Source organism: Suricata suricatta, chromosome 10 (genome assembly GCF_006229205.1).
Source record: "Suricata suricatta isolate VVHF042 chromosome 10, meerkat_22Aug2017_6uvM2_HiC, whole genome shotgun sequence".
NCBI lineage: Eukaryota > Metazoa > Chordata > Mammalia > Carnivora > Herpestidae > Suricata > Suricata suricatta.
Genome location: NC_043709.1, coordinates 118,532,549 through 118,558,963, shown reverse-complemented (window position 1 = coordinate 118,558,963; position 26,415 = coordinate 118,532,549). Strand labels below are relative to the sequence as shown.

At 35.2% G+C, this 26,415-nt stretch overlaps 1 protein-coding gene across 1 annotated transcript in view; it reads right to left on the bottom strand.

The window, feature by feature from the left end:
* Positions 1-26,415, bottom strand: part of PLXDC2 (plexin domain containing 2) — a 438,555-nt gene that overhangs the window by 57,188 nt on the left and 354,952 nt on the right. Inside the window, exons 10-12 of the mRNA XM_029954388.1 lie at positions 14,663-14,723; positions 5,942-6,092; positions 5,002-5,040 (exon numbers count right to left, since the gene is read on the bottom strand). Coding sequence (XP_029810248.1) covers positions 5,002-5,040; positions 5,942-6,092; positions 14,663-14,723 — 251 coding nt within the window. The remainder of the gene's footprint in view (positions 1-5,001; positions 5,041-5,941; positions 6,093-14,662; positions 14,724-26,415) is intronic.

The following is a 26,415-nucleotide window of genomic DNA, read 5'->3' as shown; positions in this document are numbered from 1 at the left end:
AAATTCTTAATCCTATGGGATATGCAAAATAACATTCTGAAGTATAAGAAATGCTCACTATAATGGCACACATATACTTAGAGTTAGTGCTACCATGAAAAGTAGCCAAACAAAGCAAAAGATGAAACCAAATGTCAAGATACTTTACAGTTTTAGAAACAGAAAGTTATAGATATTCAATAGGCTGTCAAGAGGAAATAACAGTTTCCCTTTGCTTACAAACTGTGATCTATGTGAAAGACGTAGGTGAAAAAAATAGCAAGGGAAGGTAGGGGAAAAATGAAAGATTTGTTACTTTGATGATTTATGTATTAAAGTCAAAAAACAATTTGACTGAATGATAAATGAAACACTAGACACTTGATCTGTCACTACAGAGTAGGTAATAAAAATATAACCTTTGAAGTATTCTAATGGAAAAAGTTGGAATAATGTTCTGACACTTTATCTTTGGCTGAAAAGTCTTGGGGTATGTTCAGAAATAAACTAATGCAACCAAATCAGAATTTAGACCAGCCATTCCCTAATAGTTCATTCAAAGTGTATTTATCTAAGCTTGTGAAATCAACCACTTGGCAGATTTGTACCTCAGAGATAACTTGATCAGGTCCTGCAAACTGCCTAATGTAGCTATTTCAGCATCTCTGATGGTGACACCACTTTTCTGACTCAAGGGTGCAGACTTTCAGGATCCAGGGTTAGTAAAACTCCTAGCAATAAGAAGAAATGACAAGCACAGTACCACCTGCACAGTACATCAGTGCTCTCTGGAGTGCTGTTCCTTTAAATAGTATTAGCACCTAAGCACTTATATTCAAATATGTTTTTTAAAAGACATCCTATCAAAAAGGGGAACGTTTGGAGGAAACAAGAACAAATGTAATTTTGGTACTTTGAGAAATCTCAGTCAAGAAATTTTATTATTTATTTATTTATTTTCTAAAATGTATTTATCTATTTTGAAAGAGACAGAGACAATGCGACTGGGGGGAAGGGCAGAGAGAGAGAATCCCAAGCAGGCTCTGCCTTGCTGGTGCAGAGCCTGATGCGGGGCTCCAACCCACAAAGCTGTGAGATTATGGTCTGAGCTGAAACTAAGAGTGGGAAGCTTAACTGGCTGAGCCACCCAGGTGCCTCTCAGTCAACAAATTTTAAATAATAAAATAAAATCACAGGATTTTAGGACTTAAAATAATTTTAACATCCGCAGGGTAACAGAATGGCATGATTCAATTTGTCAAACTGAGTTGAATCTGGTTGAAGGCTTTACTCCTTAATTAAAAGGCCCTACTGAGGTGTCTGGGTGGGTCAGTCGGTTAAGGGTTCGACTCAGGTCAAGATCTCATGGCCCGGTTCATGGGTTCAAGCCCCACATCGGGTTCTGTGCTGAACTCTTGCTCAGAGTCTGGAGCCTGCTTCGGATTCTGTGTGTCCTTGTCTCTCTCCTCCTCCTCCTCTCATGCTCTGTCTCTCAAAAATAAATAAATGTAAAAAAAATTAAAAGACCCTGCCATTGATTCAACTTGCAAGCCTTTCATCTCTGGATATAATTTTATCCAGTTCACTTCTCGATGACATTTACATTTCTATTTAGGTGGTGTCATTTGGAAGCAACCTAATCAAATGCCAAAGAAGGCATTTAATAGTTGTACCTACTCTAATATATAGTTGGGTCATTCCTTTGAAATGTAACTCCTCTAATAAGCTTTGGCCAGGATTTGAAAATCCAAAGAAGATGTGATATTAAATGCTTGTATCCATTATCCACAGAAATATGTATATTTACAAAATACATCCTAGAAACCCCTTAATGGTGAATTAAATTTGAATTTCTGGAGAAACCAAGAAGGCTGCAAGGATTTTAAATTAGATTTTGAACATAAACACAGAGTAGCTCTGTAGTTTGGGGATCACACCAGTGATTCAGCCACTCCTCAATGACACAGGAGAATTGATGTGTTGTGATTTTCATAGAAAGGGTAAGGTGGAAACTACTGCATAATTACATTAGGAAAAGAAAATATATTCCATTTCCAAATACTTACAAGTATCATCAGCTGTTATAGAAAAGGGAAAATAATATAGTTTGAGTAAGCAAAATACTTTAGAGTGTCATTTACTGTTAGAAGGTAGACTGTAAGAGAACAGCCCCATATTGAGAGGTTGACAGGACTTAGAATCTGTATTAAGGCCAAAAAGATTCATACCCCAGGTCTGCCACACACTGGACAAGTCACCTAACCTTTCTGTACCTCCGTGTCCTCAGCTGTAAAATGAAGATAATAATAGACCAACTCACAGGGGTATTGTGTGAATTACATGAGGTAATAAATGAAGCATTTAGAATGGGGCCAAAAACATAGTAAACACTCAATATCCATTTTTTCCTCTTCTTTTTCTCCTCCTCCTCCTTAAGCCTTTTGGAGATGGAGATAAAATGACATCTTCATACTTGCTCTTCTGACTTTTTGTATTCGATCATTTACAAAAGCCAATCAAGGTTACACACCTTACTAAGGAGGCCTATACTCATTAGCTCCAAATTATTCATAGGTCTTAGAATTTCCACTCAACCCTTAAGGCTAATAAAATTTTCCCAAACCCCAAACTATCCTGAAACTTCCAGAAGCTCGACCTAGTCCTACTCTAAATGTGGCAAGAAACTCAATTCACAATGAAGACTCATCAAGAGTGATTTAGCAGACTGTAACTCATTTTGGGTCCTGGGAATGAGAAACCCTGGTGTGTGCCTTTGGTGTCCAGCTGCTCAGAAGTATTTTATACTTTCATATCAGAGATGAAGGAAAATCTCCTGGAAAGTAAATGTATAATCATGTCAGCTGTGGATTCCACTAGAAAATCAACTATTTAAACCCACGGAAATGTCCCAGAAAGACTCAGCTAAGGTAATCCAATAATGAAAGCCAGCATCATTGGCTTCTAGTTACATATAAACTATTTTGAAAAATGTCACCTTCTTTTATCAAAAAGTACAGATCTCTAAATTACAATGCTTTTTAAAAACAGTCAATTATATTAAATCAAGAAATAAAATGTGCTAGATTTCTTTGCAAGAATATATGGCAATTAAAAAAATTTGTTAGTTTACATCTGAAAAATTTTTCAACAAATGTGAGAAAACACTTAAATTAGGCATCCTTTTTCATTATTACTTCCGTTTTGCGAAAGTGTTAACCTGGATGGGGAGGGGCAGGACAATTCTGAATTCTATTTTCAAAATGTTTATCAACTAATCAAGCTAGATTTAAACTGGCAATCCTTCCTGTATCTTCAAATTCTGTAAGATAAAAACAATGAGAATCATGCTATCTGGATGAAGGTGCTACAGAAAGTAATGTGTAATTTTCCTTAAGCACTTCTTTGAGGGAACATTTATCTTAATACTGGTCAGGCTGGTCTGTTCTAACTGTGCTTTCAGAAAAATCCCTTATAAACAATCCTAGACATGGGAAGAGTTCCACTATACAGACACAGCAACGATCTTATTGTGACATTTTAGGATTCTGATGGACACTTGGCTGCATATTAATGATCTAAATGTCATCTGAAAATTCAACAGTCAACTTTTATAGTATGACAAAAAAGAAAAACACACACAGGAATCTTCTACCCATATTAAGAATCAAATGTAACAAATACAACAGAAGCCTCTTGGGGACTCCTCCTCCATCTCATGTGTCTCCCACGACTCTCCCTCAAAATAATGTAACACCAAATTTAGGACTTATGTTCACATGAAACTAAGCACCATCCTGCTCTGAGAAATTCTCAACTGGGGGATTGCTAAAGGTCCTTCAAGTGCTGAGACTTTATTTTATTTCTAGCTAGTGTATACAAGCAAATGGTCATCTGCAAAGCTATCATAGCACTTCCAGCATTAATACAATAATAAGTAAGAAATGAATGAAATAAAACACTATGACACAGCCAAGACAACAGAGAATTGATGTAATAATGAAATGTATGAAGAGGCTAAGCAGCTTATCTTTCAAATGGATTGATTTGAAATTAGAGATACATCCAGTATATATCATATCATACATTGACCGACAGAAACATAGATGTAATTTTGTTACTTTACCTAGATTAATTTAGAAACTAATCTCTATAATTACTTAAAAAATCCCTAAGAATGTATACACTGGATTTTGACCTCCAAAGTCAGCTGGGGCTGCAAAAGTAAAACTGTGTCTAGATCAATGTCACAATGGGGCCATATTTACATAAAAAATGCTGCTAAGAAGGCCCCCCCCCCACACACACTTCCTGACCTGAATTGAATAAACAGTTACTGATAAAAAATTCTTTTTTATCAAGATCCAGCAAACTATGATAGGGAAGCACATATGGCTGATATAGTTTAATAGAAAAAGAACTATTTTTAAAAATTTTAGGCAATAATATCTCTCAGTCTTATTTTGGTAAAACTTTTCTTCCTCAAATTTTTAAGTATCATTATAGGTTTCTCTAAATTGTCTTAGAGAATCTCGAAGTATGCAACTACCTAAAAGTTCTTTTTTGCATGTTTTAATATTTGTCTCTTGCTTCACATAAAAGATGAAATATAAAGTATATTCCATATTGGTCTAATTCTTTATTTATAAAGGATGTTGAGTAATTAAGTTAGAGGAAAAAAAGAAAATATTTGAACCCAATACCTGCTTTGTGTAGGTACTCAATACACAAGTAATCCAAGGAATAGCACAAAAAAGAAGAGCGAGATGTGTGGATAAATTTTCACATTATAATTGGTCATCGGTGTCCTGTAGTTTTATAGGCAAATATGAGGGTTAGAATTTCCTTCCAACACTGAAACCATTTCAGTTTTCAAGCCAACGTTGAATTCTTCCCATGTTGAATATCAATGAGTGAAGTATAACCTGGCTCTATAGTAGAAGCCCGCAAAATCCTTTCTCATGTAAATGAATGAAATAAATTAGTATCTGAAAATATTTATAAAAGAAAAGTATCAATTCCTACCTCCATTATCTTTTAGATGTAGTGCTATCTTGGTATCATCTGGAAGAGAAATTCAAAGTTATTGTAACAAAAAATTTTAAGGGGGCATAAATATGATGACCAGTTTTGTGTACTAATGCTTTCACAGAGTAGAATCTGCACTATAAAAAACATTTCATGGGCTATATAACTATCCAAAATAATATGTATTAAAATACGTCATTGGGTTTAAAAGCAATAAAATGATTTAGCAGCTTCCTCATCTCATTTTATAACTTTAGTTAACTTTTAATATCCAATTAAATTTAAATTAAAAACAAAGCTTAATTTACTATTCAAATGAAAGCCAGGTTTATGACCATAAATAAGTAAGACTATTTTTTCCCCCTCAAAGCCTACTCTTGGCCAACTGGTCTCACATTTCCTTCTAGGGGTACCATTCAGAATAAATGGTTATATTTTGGCTACTATCCCTTCTTCCCCCAATGACTTGTCAATGAAAATTTCTGTGACATACAGAGTGAACCTCTATAGAGTATAGACCAACATATTTTTATTGACTATATTCAGGTAAATATTAGAATTGCATATAAATAGAATTATCTATTTTCAGAATCTGAAATCACGGGATATTTTATATGCATTTTGCTTTTCTCTCCTGTGACTGACATGTTGAATTCAGTTACAAGAAAAGTTGGTGATATAAAAGGAAGTGTGTATTTCTTTCCTAGGGAGGACAAGTAGCCAGGATCACTGTTAAGAGCTAAGTCTTAATAAAACGTGCCATACGTTATCCTAGCACATATTTTTCTTCTGTAATAATTTTGTCTCTTCTCCTTTAGAAGTCCTTTAGAAAATCCAGTTTGCCAAAAGATAACTTTCCCCCTAGGGAGCTACCCCAGTGCATGTCAATATAGTGAATTTCCCCTCCTTCAGAAAAAAGAAAAACTATCTAGAGCACCTTCTGTGGGCAGGCTGGTGGGCAGCTGAGAGGTCACGGCTCTTCTGGTGGTCGTTAAGACCCTGAATTTTGTGGTTGTTGCTTGTATGGTTGTGGTGGTTTGAGAAGAACTTTCCATTGGCTCTGTGTTCTCACACATCTTCTCTTTTGACTAATAAGAGAAACAAATGGGAGAACAATTTAAGAGTGATCACACATGTATTTAAAAAATCACAACAAAGAAGTTTGGCTGTGAAGCATAAAGGGCTTTCATAATAAGATGAGGAAAAAAGTTATTTTTATGGAGAACAATATTTATAGATTTTAATAATTTACACAGTACACAAAAGATGAGGAAAAAAATTGGATGTAACAAAGCATATCCATCTTTAGACATTTGGATTTCACCATTGCTGCAGTTAATCTTTCACATTGCTATTTATCTTGCCCTAAATCTTGTATCAATCTATTTATAAAAGGCATGATGTCAAGAGGGAAAAGTCCATACAAGAAGAAAAACATGTTCATAGAGATAAGAATTAAAACATGCTTGGGTGTGTGAAGAAAGAATGTATTTCAAACCAATAATGCTAAATTCTAAAAAATTTAGTAAGTGCTCCCTACTCCTTTATTGTTTCAAAATTAACCCACCACACGTTGAATGAGTATTTAAAATTTTTGCTTTCTTTTAAAAATATTCAAAACCACCCAAGCAAAAGATTGGATGGCCCTCATGTAATCACTTAGCCTGTTTCTCCCTAGCCGCGCTAGACTGAAGAGATACATATTTTACTTTTTATTTATAGCCCACAAAAATAAATCCTATGACTTTCACCAGCAACAATTTCCACCACTCATGTTTTTATGATTTAGAAGCTGGTGTTTCTCCCAACCTCTTTGTTCTTCTTAAGACGTCATCCCTCTGGCAGGGTCTTAAGAAGAAGGTAGCCAGTCTGCACATGGGCGGTACTCATCCCACTTTTGAAAAGTATTATTAAATAAATTCCCTTCTCAAACTTCCTTTGTCATTAATGAAGTATAAGGCACTAATTACTAGCTCAGCAAGAGTTCCTGAGATGGCTTCCTCTTTTACAACGGGATGAGATACAGGTTTCTTCCCCACTCCAACTCTCAATGTTCAAGGGGTCATTCAATCTCCAACCATTGGCTTCCACATCTTCTCGGCCCCAGTGACCTCAGGATCTCCTTGCTGACTCCACATCAGTTCTCGCCCCCGCAGTCTGGCCCTCATCTGCAGTTGGAGATGTTTGTGTTCTGAGATCATAGATCCGGTTGTCCTCTTTCTAATCTCTCCCATGCTAACTCGGGTTCTGCTTCTCCTCTGACTATGCACAAAGCCCAGTACAAGGATTTTCGTCCTTCAGTCTCCTATTTCTCTATCACTTCAACCTCTCTTTTCAATTCCTTCAAATATCTTGGCTGGGTTTTGTTTATTTTCCCACAACACCTTTTTAGAAAACCCCCAATACTAAGTGGAGTAAACAATCTGCCTTTTCCCAGCCTGCAACAAAGCCAGGAGCAGCTGGAGAACAATCTCACAGCCCCTGACTGGTAGCTCCATAAATTTACCTCCCACAGCCTCAGCAGGCCTTCCGGCTGCCTGGCAACACTGCCCTGCTTTGCTGGTCTCCTCTCCCATTGTCTTCTGTACCAATTTCAAGCGCTCTCCACTCTACCAAAAAGTCTAAAATGCCTCTTCAATCTTACCCCATGGGCTCATGTTTTATTTCTTTGATAAGAATCATAAGCAAGAATTCTCTACATTTCTTTACAAATCTGCATTCTTACTTGAATCTGTACTGACCTATCCCTCTTCCTTTCCGGAGTAATGGATGGGGCTCAGTATTTATAGTTTTTGTCTCAATCTCTACTCTGGCCCAACCCAGCCCACTCTTCTCAGGTAGTGTGAACTTGCTCATTTAATACAATCCTTTCTCTTCAGTGTTTTCAATCTTGAGTTTTCCACTGCTTTGTTCCTATTAGCTCTTAAAAACACACTCAAGCATGTCCAATCTTATTTTAAAAACTCAGTTCTCTTTCTTCTCCACAACACCCCCTGACATTTCCCCATTTTTCCTTCCATTCAGTCATTTTTTCAGAGATTGGCCTGCCCTGGTCTTCACAGACTCCTACTTTCCCCATTTATAAAAATCTTGTTTTTACTCAATGCAGCCTAATTGAATTTCTCATGCTAGTGGTTCTAATATTCCTTATGCACAAAATTGTCTATATTTTTGATATCTTACAGCCTGGGGCACAGTTGTCCACATTCCAGGGTTCTGTAACATATATCCTCACCAACAAAGCAGTGGAAAACTCTTGAGAGCTTTCTAACAACTCCTATTTCCTTTTATTTCTGACTCCCTGTTGTGTGTTGGTAGTTCTTATCGATCTTTCTTGACTAATCTTTTTGCTAGATGTATTCTCACTAACCATTTCCACCACACCCATGAATTCAATTCACATCTTTATAGTAATTTACATAAATCCATACCAACATTACATCACTCTCTCTCAGATTTCTGACCCAAATATTCATCTATTGACTTAACATATGCATGTGGCTATCACAGACATCTCAAACTCAGTAAGTCTGAAATGGAACTTGCCACATATTATTCTCCTCCGGTTTTTCTATTGTAAAGAACACTATTAGCAAACACCCTGATGTTGAAGGTAACATCCTGGAATTGTTTTGCTCCTACCACTAAAGGTAGACTATGGACTCTAACTGGTCCTTCTTCTATAAAAAAAGGAGATTTTGGATAAAATATGATTTTTAAAGCATTAGTAGGATTTACATGAAACAAAGAAAATCTCCAAGAGTACCTTTCTATTGTCTCTCCCCCAAAACAAAATAAAGCAAAAGCTGTGTGCTATGGAGTAGGAATAATATACATTAAACAAAGTAAAAGAGCAGGATTTGCCTATAAGGCAAAACATGTCAAAAATCAATATTTCTCCAAGGACATCAAGTCTTGTGCCAGCAGTAGATGGAGGAGAAAAACCTAAACTTTGCTCCCCATGTTAAATAGGGACATATGGTATCCCCTAAACACTCAGGTTCTCATCATCAAGCATTCTTTGGTGGAAAATACCATCTATTTAGGTCTTAGGGATTCCCATGGAATAAGATCAAATAAAAATGCAATTCTAATTAAAGGATACAAACAGAAACCCTAAAGAAGAAGCACACTCTGACAAAGTTAGCAAAAACAATGAACAATATATTTAAACTACAAAAATCTTTAGATATCGTGACCATTCAATAGAAGACAGACAAAAAAATCATATATGAAACATTTAAAGAAATGACAGGTAAATTTTAAAAATGAGCTAGTAATATAGATGATAAAAACATCTTGCAAGATTTAATAAAATGCAAAATTTAAATTTTAGAAATAAAAAAACACATTTTTTGCAATCACTACTTCAATGGAAATGTTAAATAGTGGCTCAAACAAGATGAAGATAGATTTAACAAACTGGCGAATTGATCTTAAGAAACTCCCCAGGATGCAACACAGAGCAATAAGAAGATAGATGATATAAAATAACAGGTAAAAAGATACAGGAAATGATAAGAAGGTCGATTCTATCTCCAAAGAGTTCAGAAGATAAAAATAAAGAGGATGGAGAAAAGTCTGATTGACTGGTACTATTAGTAAACTTGATGCCTGAATGGTTAGAAACCACACATTCTTCTAGAGAACATGCAGATAATGTGTACAAATTGCCCATGTACTATTCCATGATCAAATTCCAACCAATTTTAAAGAATCAGTATCATACAGATACAGAAAACATATTGTTTTCTGACAATAATTCAATCAATAATTTGAAGTCAATATAAAATACATTTTAAAGCTTTTCATAGTTTGGAAATGTGCTATAATTCATAATTCAATGTTAATCCAATACAAATATTAATGTGATTGATTGATTACAGATCTAGACATAGTGACTCTAAATTTATTTGAAGGAAAAAGCCCCCTAATCATCAAAATACTTGTAAAGAGGAAAAAGTAAGACTTATCCTATATTTAGCAAGATTTCTACAAATGGTGATAATGCATGACATTGGTTAAGGTACTGACAAATTAAGGATTAGGAGAGGAGAGCCCAGGGGCACATGGGTGGCTCAGTCAGTTTAGCATCCAACATTGGCTCAGGTTATGATCTCATGGTTCAGGAGTTTGAGCCCTGCATCGCGCTCTGTGTTAACAGCTCAGAGCCTGGAACCTGCTCCAGATTCTGCGTCTTCCTCTCTCTCTGCCCCTTCCCCACTTGTGCTCTGTCTCTCTTTCCCTCAGAAATACATAAACATTAAAATTTTAAAAAATAATAAAAAAAGAGGTGAGCCCAGAAACCAACTCCCTGGTTATACTCCCTGGTTACACCAAAACTAAAAAAGAGGTGGCTTTGCAAGAAATTGCCAACAGGAAGGACCATTCAACACATAGTGGTTGAAATTATCCATAGAGGGGAAAGCCCCCCTGCACTGAAAACTGGATTCCTACTGTATATCATACATAGATGCCAATTCCAAATAGGATAAAGACTTTGATGTATAAAAAAAGATAAGGCTTTAAAATATTTAAGAGAAAAATGCATGAAAAATAACTTTATGAAATTTGTTAGGAAAGGGCTTTTTAAACAAAATACATATACACAGAAACTAACCACAAAATAAGAGGCTGATTAATTTGACACCTTAGATTGAGAATAGATGCTAACTAAATAATATAATGAACACAATGAAGAGAATCCAAAATCTGGGAAAGATAATTAACTAGAGATACTAGCTAAAGCAATAATACAACAGAAGCAAATAAAAAGGTATAAAGAATAGATAGTAAGAAGCAAAACTCTCATTATTTATAGGTGGTAAGGTTGTTTAAATAGCCACTGAGTATCTTGATATGTAGTTTTTAAATCTGTAAGAGAGTTTTATATATCAGATGTATTATGTCTGTTACATATAATCACTGGAGACCTATGGTCTAGAACAAAAAGAAAGATAACTACTAAATAGAAAAATGACAAAAAGACATCTCACAGAAGAGGAAAGACAGAAGAAGAAACACAGAAGCCAAAAAGAACATGAAAATACATTCAACTTCACTGATATTTGGTGAAAAACAAATGAAGTTCCCAAAAAGATACCAAATTAGATACTCAGTAGATTTGCAGAAATGAAGAAATCTGACAAAATCAGGATTGTAGGGACCATGAAATCACGGGAACCTGTAAGATTTCCAGCACTGTACTGGTAGTGCACATGGATACACTGGAAAAAAATCTGGCATCATTTTTCAAGTTTGAACATTTGTCTAACTCACATTGAGTACTTTTAGGAGTATTAGAGAAACTCGTGTATGTTTTGTTTAAGAGACACGCATAAGATGCTTTTGTCCAAGGAAAAATCTTGAAACAAATGTCCACAAGACCGAGTTAGGAAAATATGACTGTAAGAATGTAAGCTCCAGGAAGGCAGAATTTGGTGTTTTGTTTTGTCAGACTATTTTTTGACTATTCCATTTCAGTACCTAAAAAGTGCCTGTGACACCATGGGCGCACAATAAATATTTGGTAAACGAATGAATGGGATATTAATACTATGGAATATATAGCTATAAAAATGAATGGATCACCATCATGGGCACCAACAGGTATAAGTGTAAAAAAACAAAATTCTGAGTGATAAGTTAAAGATTCCAAACAGTTTTATTTGTTTTTAATAGGAAAGGGCACAGATGCAATGGAGAAGAAAGAACAGCCAGCTCCCTAGTCACTGATGATCTAGTTCATAGATTGGGTAGCATGATCCTGGGTATTCATTTTCTTATTGTGTTCCAAAGCTACCTTGAGGTTATAAAATGTTAAAAAAATATTCTAAAAGAAAAGAATAAAGAGAATTTCAAAACACATTCACGGTCCTCATTCCATTCACCCAACCACCTAAGGATCTTTCCACCACGCCTGCTTGTTCACCATGACCCTTCCCACTGATTTAGGCCAGATCATCAGCATCTTTGTTCTGAGTTATAGCTACAGTCGATTATTCGTCCACTTGCCTCAAGTTATCATTCACCCTATAGCTAGAGTGAGACTTCCAAAAAGCACTGATTAAAATCCTTTCCCTTGCTGTTATTTTTTAATTGAAGTATAATATATACAGATAGCATTATATTAATTTCAGGTGTACAGCATAATGATTTGAGATTTCTATATGTTGTGAAATGATCACTACAATAAGTCTAGTTAATATCTGTTGCCACACATAATTACAAACTGTTGTTGTTGTTGTTGTTGTTGTTGTGATGAGAATTTTTAAGATTTACTCTTTTGGCATTTTCAAATGCTCAATAGAGGATTGGTAACCGAAGTCACCATGCTGCACATCACATCCTCAGGACATATTTATTTTATAACTGGAAGTTTGTACCTTTTGAGCCCCTTCTCCAATTTCATCCACCCCAACCACCAATCTGTTGTCTAACCACGATTTTACTTTTGGATTTTGTTTGTTTTGATTCCACATAAAAATGAGATCATATAGTATTCGCCTTTTCTGACTATTTCGCTTAGCATAATGCCCTCAAGGTCCATCCATGTTGTCACAGATGGCACGATTCCTTCTTTTTTATGGCTATATCGTAGTCCAGTGTGTGTGTGTGTGTGTGTGTGTGTGTGTGTGTGTGTGTGTACATTCACATGTATATACCACATTTCCTTTAGACATCCATCCACTGAAGGAGACTTAGGTTGTTTCCATATCTTGGCTATTGTAAATAATGCTGCAATGAGCATGGGGTGCTGTTATCTTTTAGAGTTAGAGTTTCCATTTTCTTTGGATAAACACCCAGAAGTGGAATTGCTGGATCCTATGGTAGTTTTATTCTTAATATTTTGAGGAGCCTCCATACTTCCCTTGCCTTCAGCATAAAGTGTAAACTCCTTCAACTTGTCACTCTTGGGGGGGGTTGTTGACTTTACCAACCTCATCTCCCACCACTCCTCTTCTTAGCTCTAGTTCCCCTTCAGGCATCATCTCAAATATCTTTCTCCACACTCAAGCCTTCTCTTATATCACTTAACATGACCACATCCTTATAGTTACTCTCTACCCAGGCCATTCTCTAAAAGCAGTCTTTTGTTCAGTGGTCTAACTACCTGTTGGACACACTTCTTCCATTTTTACATTATTGGTGCTTAGCACAGTACATGGTAAGTGCTCATATAAGGATCTGCACTTCTGGAGTCAATTCATTTCACAGGATCAGAAAGAAGATTTAACTCTAGTTTTAGGCACAGAAGATGGACTGGAATTGGTGGCTTTGTTTACTCACCTGTGAAAGAAGGATAGAATTGCTCACCATAAAGCTATTAATATTGACAGTTTAATTACATATTTAAAAGGAAACACTGAATATTAAAAAATGTACTTGACTCTGGGATCCTTCGGAATAGGGGGTCATTTTAAGAATTTTAATAATTTCAATGTTCAGCACATTCCACAGAACGTACTTAGGATACATTTAGGGGTGTTCAAAATAAGATGTATTTTTCTCTATTTCCTTGATTCATGGTAGGCAAGAAAGATAAGATACCTCAATTACACTTTCAATCTTTGCACAACTATAGTTGTTCAACTGCAATGTTTTCATTGAGGCAAATGTGATTACATGAAAGAAACATCAATTTGAAAACACAACTGTGGCTCCAGAAATATATTTTCCTTTTGAATAATGTTGTTCCATAAGTGAAACGAAGTAGATAAATTAGTGTATATCACTATAATCCCCCAAATGAGTGTCAAAAAGTTGATTAGAGTTGCATTGGCAATACTGGACTTAATATTCAAGTGTGCTGTCAAAGATGTATTTTTCAAGATATTTATAAGACACCATTATAAAACCTTAACTTTTAAAAAAGGCTTTAGTAATCATTGGTCTCCTAACAGTTTAAAGAGAGCACTTTAACATGATTTGCTTTCCTGAATGAGAAAACATGTATAATTGTTAATAATTTTCATTCAAAATTCATACCCTAACACTTAACACAGGGAGAAAAAACAAACACTTTTCTTTGTGACCCTGATTGGATATCTTGATAGGACCTGAAATGACAGTGTAAATGCAATTCACTAGAAAATTTTGAACAGGATAAAATTGTTTCTGCAATTGCATACACTTGCTTGAATCACTTCATTGCATCATTGTCTCTATCACGTTTGCCTCGGAGTTACTGTTTCCTTGTTATACCATTTCCAACTTATATTTCATCAGTTTGCCGCAATCAGTCTTTTCCTCCATACCATTGGTTTTGTTATTTGAGCAAAAAAGATGAACAATGGCTTCTGAGATCTTAGAAAGCAGCAAGTGTTTAGCAGAACCTCCTTTTGCTTGTGAGTTTCAAATTCTGGCTCTATTTCCTAGCCACACATCTAACTCTGATACCCTCATGGCTTCCCTCCCCATCCCACTTCCCTCTCCCCCTCCCTCTTCGCTTCTTGATAATAGGGGAGCAATGACAGCTCCCATATTATTTCTAGGAGAATAAATTGAGACAATATATGTAAAGAGTGTGTGTGGCATATATTAAGGGCCTAATAATTGCTGGATATTTTTGATAAATTAGATACTATTTTTATTAAGATGCAGCAACCCTCTAGGACAGCTTGGCCTCAGGAAGCCTGTGATTATAAAGCACATGTACCTCTTCAGGGCATCCGCTGTCTACCCAGTCCTGCCGATGGCGGTCAAATCCACTGGAACATCTTCAGAGAGGACACAGAGTTCAGAAAAGAAATCATCGGTGCAGAGTGGGAGGCAGAAATGAAAAGAAAAAGATCGGTAAGTAGTTGGTTCTCGAATATTTGGTTTAGCATAACATAAGCTTTCTTCTATAGAACTTTTAACTGGAGTAGCAGTGAGATATTTACAGTGTGGTGAGTAAGGACTAGCTCCTAAGGACTGTGCAATAAGGATCACTCATGACAGCAAATCACTCCACTGATGCCTGCTACTTTGTGCAAACACCTGGGTCCCCAGGCAAAGGTGAAACAACTATTTTATGATGCTGCTTTCCTTTTTACTCATAGACATTTTTTTCTCGTCATCAAAACAAATGGTTATCCACGAATTTTTTTGCAGGTATCATTTTTTAGGATTTCAGATCTTTTTATCTGTTTTCCTTAGGTTTTTTTCTTTTTTAAATTTAAGATCCATAGTCACGCAAACTCCCTTTTGTGCAGGAAAGGACTAACTTAGCAGGTTTGGGGGTGTTGAGATCCTCACAATCCAAAGAAAGAAGTGGCCCCTTTGTCTTGTTCCTGGCACAGAACCTCTAAGCCTCTGGAATACCCCACCTGATTAGAGTGTCTTGGTATATCTTGGGTCTTGGGTTATGGAGGATAGTTTATGCTAACAATAGGATTTGTGGTAAACGTCTGTTTTTATTCACCTGAAGACTAGGGCCATGCTATATCTGACCTCTTGGAGGGGCTAGAGACTAGAGATGAGAATAGTCACAGAGAAATTCATACCTATGTGACTGACTTCTGTAAACATCCTCGACACCAAAGCATGTGGTAGGCTTTCTTGGTTGGCAACGCTTGGGGAGTGTTTTCACAAATTGCTTCTGGGGGAAGTAAGTGCCGTCTGTACAACTCCACTGGGAGAAGACAAGCGGAAGCTGGTTCCTGGACTCCTGTGGACTCTACCCCATGTGTCTTTCCCCTGCATTGATTTTAATCTGTATCCTTTTGCTGTAACAAAGGGCGAACTTGCATATTACAGCTCTTCAGAGTTCTGGGAGTCCTTCCAGTGAATCAGTGAACCTGAATATGTTCTTAGGAACCCCTGACAACACTACGATTAGGTCTTCTCTGAAAGGTCTAATTCAGCAAACACTGGGTTGATAAGATTTTGTTCACTCCTACTGTCTTCCTTGACTGAAATAATTTTCTGCCCCCCCTGTCCATTTGTTTTTTAAGACCCAGAAATTACTATCTGGTGCCCATTCTGATAAAGTGTCACAATTGTTGTGATCACATCATACTTTTATTATCTAACCTTTTTCCTTTATATAAAATTTCATGTGCTTATATTTTATTTACCAACCTTTGAAAGCTAGGCTTACTATCATATAAAATCATACCTAGTATATTAACACATAATTTCTTTTCATATTAGAAATTCAAAATATTTTTGCTAGTTGTTAAAATAAAGGATTTATATAACCCATGAATTTTAATATCTAAGCATATATTTATATATAATATACATGAATCCCTATGGATAAATATTAACAAAAACACATATATCTTTCAAAATATATGGATGTCACGCAACGTTTGTCTTATAATTTCTTAGACTACCACTTTGCAACTTTTTTTTTCCAGTTGCTTTGCAATGAGTCCACATGATGACTTTTTCTAAGAATCCTTGCCAGAGATTATGTACCATGGCATGGATGAGCATAATTTAATTCACGTGGAATGTGAAAACATCTCTACTGTCAACAAAGAAGACCATATCTATCATTTTGGCCAGACATGATCCATGAGCTCAGCTATTTTATGCCCACCAGCTGTGTTGAATAAGCTTAAGTGTGGAATAAACGTCAGTGTGCGATCTGCCATCCCCAGTTTGAGAACCCCCCGTGGGTCAAGGCCATCTCCAGGTACCCAAAGAGATTGGACATTTGGATTCTGTTTAATTCCAGATGAATTAGATGGCTATTCCTTCTTTTTCTCAGGTTTGTTTAAATATTGAAAAATGTACTGACATTCTCTTTTGCAATGGGGATATATTGATTTTCTAAAGAAACATATTTTGGAAGCCACCTGATTACAAGTCATTTTGAGAGCTACAAGTAAATAAATGGAACAGATAATTTTAAAATGTATTCACTTACCCTAGTCCATATATATTCAAAGCCAGTGGGAATTAGTAACGTTTACCTTACATATTAATTAGAGGCACCATATCTTAAGTTTATGGGTCAACTGAAATTTCATCTTAAGTAGCCCTTTAAATGGTTACATTGATCCCAGGAAAAGTACAGAAACCATGCATTTTGTTTGATTTATTAAATAAACCCCCAGTTGTATTGTGTAAAATCAGGTCCTACAGAAAAATATATGATTCAGTGAAGTCATTCATTCATTTATTCACAACTGATTCCCTATTAACTGATCTGCAGTTTACTAATTGCTAGGGTAAGAAGGATTGAGAATGGCAAAACACAAAAACATCTGACTTGAAAAACTCATGCATTTTGTAACTTACAGTGCCTTAAAAATGAACACAAATGGACACTGACTTTTTAGTATTTTTTCTAACCTAGTAATCTATATTGCATCCACAAGCAATTCTAAACAAAGGGGTGTATGTATGTTTGTATATACGTGTGTGTTTGCTCCAAATCACTAAGAAAAACCACCTTTATGTTATCTCTGAATTCTTAAAAAAAAGCCCTCAAATATCCCTTTTAAGAACACCTTCCTCTCTCCACTGAGCCACTGTGTTGTTTTTTTTCTAAAATCCAGTGATATTAACCATATCATGCTACAGCATATTGATTTCCTGACACTCTTACCAATGTTCGCAAAGAGCCTCTCTCCTACACTGGAATCACCTAGTATTCCTGTTGAAAGCAAATTCGTCAATGTAGCAGAATACAATTCTCTGGCAGTTTGGGTCCAGCAATTGTCATTGTAAATGAGCACCCAGGTGGTTCTTACTACACTGAAATTTCACAACCATGGACTTCCTTACCCAACTGAGCCACCCAGGCACCCCTGCCCACGGACTTCCTGTATGAGATGTCAATATGGCAGGCCCCTTCCCACCCTCCTGCCCATCCCCCACAACAACATGTTCTCATGACCCTTGGTGCCCCTGCCTGAATGTGCTGTGCTCTTTCATCTCTCTGCTTTGAACATGCTATTACTTAAGTCTGGAATATCTTCTTTGTCTCTAATTAGTAAATCCAATTCAACTCAAGCCTATCTCTCCTAAGAAGCATCTCCTTTTTTTACCACTTAGAAGAGTTAGCAACCCTTTCTCAGTGCTCCCCACCCCCAAAGTCAAGTGCTGGAGTCTATTATTACACTCCAGTGTGCTGCTTTTAGTTTATTTTAGACTTTAGGAGTACATGGTTCAAAGAGAGGTTGGAGTCAAACTGCTTGAGTTAGAATTTTGGCTTGGGCACAAAACAGGAATGAGATCTTAAGCAAGTTATTTTTCCTATCTAAGTTTGTTTCCTCATCTGTAAAATGAGGTAAGGGAGGTTATGTTTGGACTAAAAGTAGTGTTTGGTATATAGTCAACACTTAGTAAACATCAGCTGTTTTTAATCCCCCTATGTTTTTGAAGTAAACATGTAGCAAGGTCGAAAACTGTTGAAAATGAGTAAGTGAGATTTTCATTTTAGAGTCAGCATTTTGGAAAATGTTTAGGAATTAATTCTGTGTCCCATATTAATGTGAAATGTGTTCTATACTTAAAGTCCTTCATCATCACCTTTGGGAATTAGTATTACAGAATCTTAAGAGATAATATCTAAGCTGCTCTCAAGCATGGGTCAAATCTTTATCCAATATTTATAAATAGAGATTATGTGGTTTTGCAAATATTCCTCAAAAATTGATTTCAATAAAGTCTGAGCTCCTAACTATGATAGGTTTCCAATGTTTTTATTTTCAAGTTATTCCTCTCTTTTCAGCATTACCTAATTCTAAAACAAATTGATAGAGAACTGTACTTCAAATTAATTGTACTATTCTCCACTCAATTTCAATGGGGTGCTGGTTTCAAAGCTCCCAGGAACCATGTTATGTGAACCCCATTAAATAAAGCAGCCTGGAAAACATAGAATACTCTCCTGGTTTGCTAACCAATCAAGAAATTAAAGTGTAAATCTCATCTTTAATTTATATCAGTGCTATAGAAAAGGTTTCAGAAATATGACTCATTTTGCAAGGGTAATACATTCAGGTGGAGGAAATAGAATAAGTGTGAAAATATATACATAAGGGTTAGAAATAAAGTGCATCTTGTACTGCACAATTAAACATGTGTCATTTCACCATTGAGACGAACATCTGCAATAGAGAAGTTAGAAAAGAAATTTCACAGAATCTGAAGACTTGGTTAGGAGTTATTTTCTTGGTCAGGGGTCAGCAAATGTTCTCTTGAAAAAGCACCAGAGAGGAAATATTTTAGGTGTCACAGGCTATGCACTTTCTGTTCTACCAGCTTGCCTTTGCCATTGTAGCTCAAAAGCAGCCACAAATTCATAATGAAATGGATGTGGCTGTGTTCCAATAAAAATTTATTTACAAAAACAGGAAGTGGGTCAAATTTGACCCACTTTTTGTAGTTTGCTGGCCTCTGCTCTAGAATATTTTTACAAAAATAAAGATCTGTAAAATTCTGAAAACTAGAGCAGAAACTTCATCACGGTGTCCATGATTTAAATGGTCCTTGCAGCTTCATGTGTATTTAACAGCATGTGCTATCTTAATGGAGAAATAAATTATACATTTAGTAAATATTCTTGCCACAGTCTTCAAAAGTGTGAAAAATGATCCTCCAGAATCAAAACATGGAAAGATGCTTTAAAAAAGAAGCAGAAACATTTTAGGTGAGGACCAAGTCTAATGATAAATTATATGATTATAACTAATAAGACATTTTCTCATTAGACAAAATAGGTGATAGGTAGAATGGAGCTATAAGAGGTAGGGAAATGACCTTATTTTGAAATACTAAAAACTTGAATTGGAAAACTAGGTTATAAAATGGAAAACATTGATTATAATAATTATTCTCAATAAAAAATCAGTAAAAAAAAAAACAACAAAGCATCTCTCATATCCAGTATGGGGCATTCTTGTTGTTCCCAACTGGCCTCAGGCATGAGATGGATGATTTCACTTCTAAAACCACTTCTCCTAAAATTGAGAAACCTGATCTTAAAATTTTCCAGAAGTTCCATGCCTGAACCACTCATTATTACATAGAGCTCTGAGAATGACAGATGAATCTAACTACACAGTAATCTATTACAGACAATATTGTAAGGGAAATTATGAAATTTTACATCATTCTCATATGCAAGTGTGGAATTTGTTGTCTTTTAACAAAAGCTCTTTATGTTGGTGGCAGCTCAGAACCATAATCCAATGTCAATAAGACTAGTGATACGCAAAATACAGAAGTTTTGTTTTGTAGAGGAGTTTCAGATGGAAAACTGGGTTCAAGTCATTTTGATATCTAATATCCATAATTTTGTCTTTCATTCATGTGGCAGAGTAGGTGGTATCCCAGTGCTAAAATATCATTAATTTTATTTCCCACCTAGTCTTTGTTGAAGATATATTTACTTACACCTATGTATTAATCAAACTGGAATCATAACCTGTGGATAGCTTGCTTTTCTACAGTAATAATAATAGAGTCTGGGCATTTTTCCATGTCCATAAATATCCCTTGAGAGTTAATTTTCAATGCCAGCATATACTCCATCATATAGCTTTGTAAAAAATTTATTCAGCCTACATATGAGAATACCCATGTCATTTTAAAACTTATAAAAATATTCATCATCATCTTTTCTGCAACTTGATAAATTAAAAATGATATGTCTAAATTTTGTGTAGATTTCTTTCATTACAGTTGAGGATAAACTTTTAAAAGATGTTTATTGGCTATCTGCATTCTAAATTTTTGAAAAGTATTTTCATTTATTTTCCCTATTTTATTTGATCAGGTAATTCATTTGTTTTTTTTTTTTTTTTACAGGATTTCTATGAACTAAGAGCAGTAAACTCTGCTAAATATATTGCCTGTCTGTAATGTGTTATTCTATTCTAAATATGATTTTTCAGTCATTAAATAGTTTATATTTTTATGTTGCAGTATTTGCTTTTCAACCTTTCCTTGCAAGATTTCTTTCTTTGCTTTTATGCTCAGAAAGGCCTTAACTATGTTGGCATTAAGTAAAGTTTGTCATACTCTCTTCTAGTTAGTCATTATTTCATTCTTTACTTTTAATTCTCTAATCTATTCTAAATTTATTTTGGTACACGGGATAAAGAACCACATCTAAATATACAAATTTTATTAATATAAGTGGCTGAGAGTCCGAGGAGCATTTGTTGACGAGATCTTTATCCATTGTTTGGAACTGCATATTTTCTTACATAAAAATTCCTATGCCAAGGTCTACTTCTGAAATTGTATACTCTTCCACTGATTGCTTTGTTCTTTCTTGTATAATTCCTATAATTATTTCATCATTATGGTTTTATATCATGAGTAAAACCTAGTAGTTTAACTCTTCCATCATTGATCTTATTTATATTTTTTTTCTTGAGTAGTTTTACTCATTTATCCTTCGCTGTGATTTTTACAATCACATTCTCACGTTCCAAATAACAGTCCTATTGTGAATTTGGAAAAATTAATGTGTAAATAATTGACATCTTACTACATTCTAGCTTTCCATCCATTAAAATGTTGTTTTCGAGTGTTCTTTTAAGTGTCTCATCAAACCTTAATTTTTTTCCTTATATAGGGACTACAGATTAAGTTTCTTAGTAATTATTTTATCTGTTTTGCGACTGTTAAATAGCTGTAATCATTGCATTTTCTAAGTGATTATTTCTGACAAGGAAAGTTACTGATTTCTGTGTATTTATTTTGTAACTGGTACCTTTGTTTTCAAGTAATAATGTTGCTTCGCCTTTCCAATAGTCTCATCTTATGTTTCTTTTCTCTGTGCATTAACCAGAAATAAAGAGTTCTATTACAAAATAGTAATAGTCACATCTTTGCTTTCTTCTTTATGTGAGCTGGAATATCTCTGGGCTTCAGTGTTCAGTATATTTTTTTACGGTTGTGAAATAATATATTTATTATTGTGTTAAGACACATTCTTTTAGGTCAGTCTGCCTTTTTACTTAGGAAACAAATGTTGGATTTAATAAAATATTTTTCCATCATTTTCCAAGATGAGCGAATGATTTTTGCTCCTAGTGCTATTAATTTCATTAATATATTTCTTTGAACTATGGAATAACTTTATTATTTGGCCATGCTTTCATTATTTTAATTCTGTGAGTTTTGATTCTTGGGTTCTAAAATTCTGTAGTACTAAATAATACAGGATATCTATGAATAACTTACAGCTAACATCACACATAATGATGAAAGACTGAGCGCTTTCTTCTTAAGATCAGAAACAAGACAAAATGACTACCCTCACCACTTTAATCGACAATGCACTGTGCAGTTGAAGAGGCAAGGAGAAGTTAGAAACCTAGAAAGTGAAGCTTTGGGACACTGTCAAATCCCGGATTGCTTCCTGCTTTGTGTCTTTCCTATACAAGTGCAAAGTAAAATGAGAAGTCAACTCATAGCTTGATTCAGAGGCAAAAATCAGGCAGCCACCAGATCACAGAACAGTTAGTAAAAAGCGGAGACTCATAACAAGCCTCACTAGAGAGACCAAGTAATAGTCATCATAATTTTGGAAAGTTTAAAAGTAATGCTTTTACTTAGTAGAATGACAAAATCCACTAAAACCCAAAGGGTATCTTAGGGTTAAATTTGTAGAGTTAAATGAGTAAACTTTTTGAGCGCGGTGGAAATGACAGGCAACTGGAGATCTTCTTTTTAAAACCCTGGGATCAGTGCGGATTACTACATGAAACCAGGCATCTGTAGTCCTAGAGCGTCTGTGACCTGCTCCGTTCCAGAAGTCTGCTCTGGGCTTTGAAGAGGAGAGTGGCCAGTGTGGTTTCCTTGGTGCTTTCTCTTCTAGATCTAACCCATGCTGCCCTCCAGGGGAAGTGCCGTGATTCCTCCTCCCAGGTGCAAGTACAATCACGGTTAGAGCACCTTGCCTGAGGACACATTTGTTATCCAGTAAAGGTTTCACAGTGAAAGATGAAGTCTTAGTTTACCAGGGGCTCTTAACATTTAAGATCAAGCTTGCTATCTGGGCATCATGAAGACAATATTTCTTTGTTGACTGATCTTAAATATGGCTTTGGCAACTAATTTGAGTCTGGCCGAAAACACGTCTTAACAGTTTGGCTCCTTATTTATAAAAGATTTTCAACGCCTTTAGAAATACCATAACTCTTTAAAGAAAATACATGATAATCTGAGGCTGAGGAATGGTAACTGAAAAAAGACTATCCAGACAATTAAATAGCTTCAGTTTGTTTCCTCAAATGACATATGCATGAATAAGAATGTCACAGGGTTTTTATTTTAAAAAAGAAGGATTGTATTTCTTGGTAATTACTTCCAACAGTGAAGTTAATAATTTTACAACTTTTAGAATGTATGTATTCCATTAAAAAAACAATGGTATTTTCCACTAAATGTGCAACTTTGGGAGCTTGTATCTGGATATCATACTAGCACATCCAGAAAAAATTGGGAGCACATTATATTGTATAACATTAGAAAAGAGAACTCCTTTTTGCCATACTCAACTCTCTTTCTGAATCCTGGTGGTAAGAGCAATGGGGTCTTTAGACTTGAATATTAATAATTAATAACTTGATTAATTGTTTTCAACTTGCTACTGAGTCACTGCCAGAAAACAAGAACGTTGGTTGTTTCATTTAATCTGGCTACAATGGGGAAAAGTAGGGGAGGAAAGTTGAGGTTACTGACAGCGTCAGAGCAAGTTAAAAGTTGACATGTTTTCACAGACTGTCGGTACTCACCCCAACCTGGCAATATTCCTCACAATTACTTGCATATGAATACTGCAAAAAGTTAAGGGTATATTATTTAGTAGAAAGGGCATGCGTTTTAGAATTGCATACATAAAACTGGGTTCAGGTCTTGAGTCTGACATTGACTGTACGCCAGGGCAAGTAGTTACCAGAGATTTGGTTTCTGTAAAATCAAACTTCCCTGTGAGAATTAAATGGGATAATATGGAGGAAGCAGTCTTCTGGTGTTTGATCTAGTAGGTGCCTAAAACATGTATACTATTTTATGATTTTTTTTAACCCTCTGTGGAACCTAGCCCTGGTCAAAAGCCTTTATTCAGGAAAAAAAAAAGAGAAAAAAAAACCCCCCGACATTGTAATCAAATCTATAACTGGAAATCTATATGATATTCTGTAAGTCCTAGCGCAGGTTCTTTCGCCACAAAGGCAAAGGTTTTTAAAAAAAATTCAATTAGGATGAATGAATTTTTTCAGATTTAAAATTTTGCCAATCAAGAAAAATAAATAAATAAATAAATAAATAAATAAAATTTTGCCAAGCAATCAACTTTGCTATCTTGGTACAACAGAAGTGAGAGTTGAATCTTGAGGGAAAGAAAAAACAAAGATTGCTCTTCCTGGCTGTGAGCCATTGAAGTTAATAGTCGCAAATAAAACTGGACATTTCAAGGATTCTAATTTTTGTCGCTCTTTTAAAAAATTTCTTGACTTCATACCAAATGTTATACATACATGGCACCTTCAAATGCATAGAAGTGGACAGAAAGGGCAGTGACTTTTACTTTGTTGTTGGCTCAGAAAAAGGACCATAAAGTCTCGGGGCTTTAGGTGTGCTGTACCTCTGTAAAATGCTATTCTTTTGTCAATAAATTTTTACTCCTTGGTGCTCAGATTAATGGCCTCCTGCTCTTTCAGGTTGTCTGTCTTTCTTAGGAACATCAACGACGCATGAATCAAGTCACTTCTGTTCTGCCGAGATAATATTAGACTCTGACAAAAAGCTAGAAATCCCATTGATGAGCCAATTGACTCATCCAAAAAAAAAGTCTTTATCCTAATTTTACTTTTGATATATAAACAGTTTCAGAATTTTACTTAGTAGGCTGAAATTTGCAGAGAAGTGGATAAAGATGATATTACTAGTTTCTCAGAACCATAGCATGAACTTGACCCCTGTTTTGAACCACAGACCCTTAGGAAAGGACTATATCAGATACAGGAGAGCATTCTGTTTGCCACCATCTCTTCAGGAAGAGTAACCAATAAACTAATCAGACAAATAAATGCCTTCCTCTCTTTCATATTCTCCCTCTCTTTCATTTCAAGAGATCAAGTGTTTCTAATCACAGAGGATTTAGGTCCTTGCAAATGATCTGCAGACAGAATGGTTGGATTAGGAAGGTTAGGATTTCTAAGCAGAAAAACCTTCATTAATCACAGATTTTTCAAGTTCTGCCCAGAGTTCAGTGTTGCAGAGGGCTTCACTGACTGAGGTCATGGGCCAGAAGGAGTTGGGAGGGCATGGCTGTGAAGCCCCTACTAGACATAATTTTATCTGTTTTGTATTTGGAGTTCATTTTTCAAAAATGTTTCTCTTACTTGAGAAGAAAAAGGTTGAAAATCATTTTATTTAATTATTTGTATATCTCATTCCACTCATTAATCTAGTCCTGTGATCACTATATTTTACAATGTAATTAAATCTTTCAGACAAGTACTGTGAGCTCATTTAAAATATGATAACATAACACTGACAGGAACTCCAAAAAGAGAAGCAAATTTTTTTCTTGTTCTCTCTGTATGGTTCTAGAAGGTATAATTTAAGGCATTATAATATCAGATGATAGTGCCAGAGTGAGTCTAATAATGACCAGTAGAACACTTGCTTAAAATGTATTTGTTTAATGATTTTTGGATAATGCACTTTATTCTTCAAAAAATATTGTATTTGTTGGGTAACTTTTCTAGAACCTGAGCTAAATTAGAATAACTTTTATATACCTGTAGTCATCCAAATTCATTAATTTACATTCATCATTCAACCTTGAAAAATGTCATTGTTCCACTTCATCAATTTATTTTGATTAAAGGACATTACATTCCTCTATTCATATCAGCTCATGGTAAATTCAGTGTCATCTTCTAAAGTCTTAAGTGTGATTATTCCAAATAAAAGTAAATTGATTTTGGTGGAAATACTTCTAAGACTCCTAGAGTTTGCTACAATGTTACACAAGATGGGTTTTCTTATTATTTTAAAACTACATGTGAGAGAATTTTGAAAGATATATACATATACATAGATATTATATAAAATATGATATATATTTTAAGCAGTGGCCTTTAGTATATGAAACTTTGCTTTCTTTTTAAAATTTTTGGTATTCTCTCATTATAAATCTAGGAGCTCACCTGGAAGGGTTTGTTTCTAAGATTGTACTCGGTCCTTCTGCAGATTACCAACAATGTATTAGTAAATTCATTCCACTTTAGGGAATGACTCCGGTCATAAAACAGTGTTCTGCTTTCTTATGTCTTTGCTTTATTTGCATCAGATTTGCCAGGCATATAAAATATCAAATTACTAAATGCTAATTCTGTTAGAGTTTTATGCAGCTCATGTGTACAAATGTTCTATGTCTTATTAAAGGCAGCAAAAAAAGAAGGATTTTAAGAATTTGGGTGTGAAGCAATTTTCTGCTTC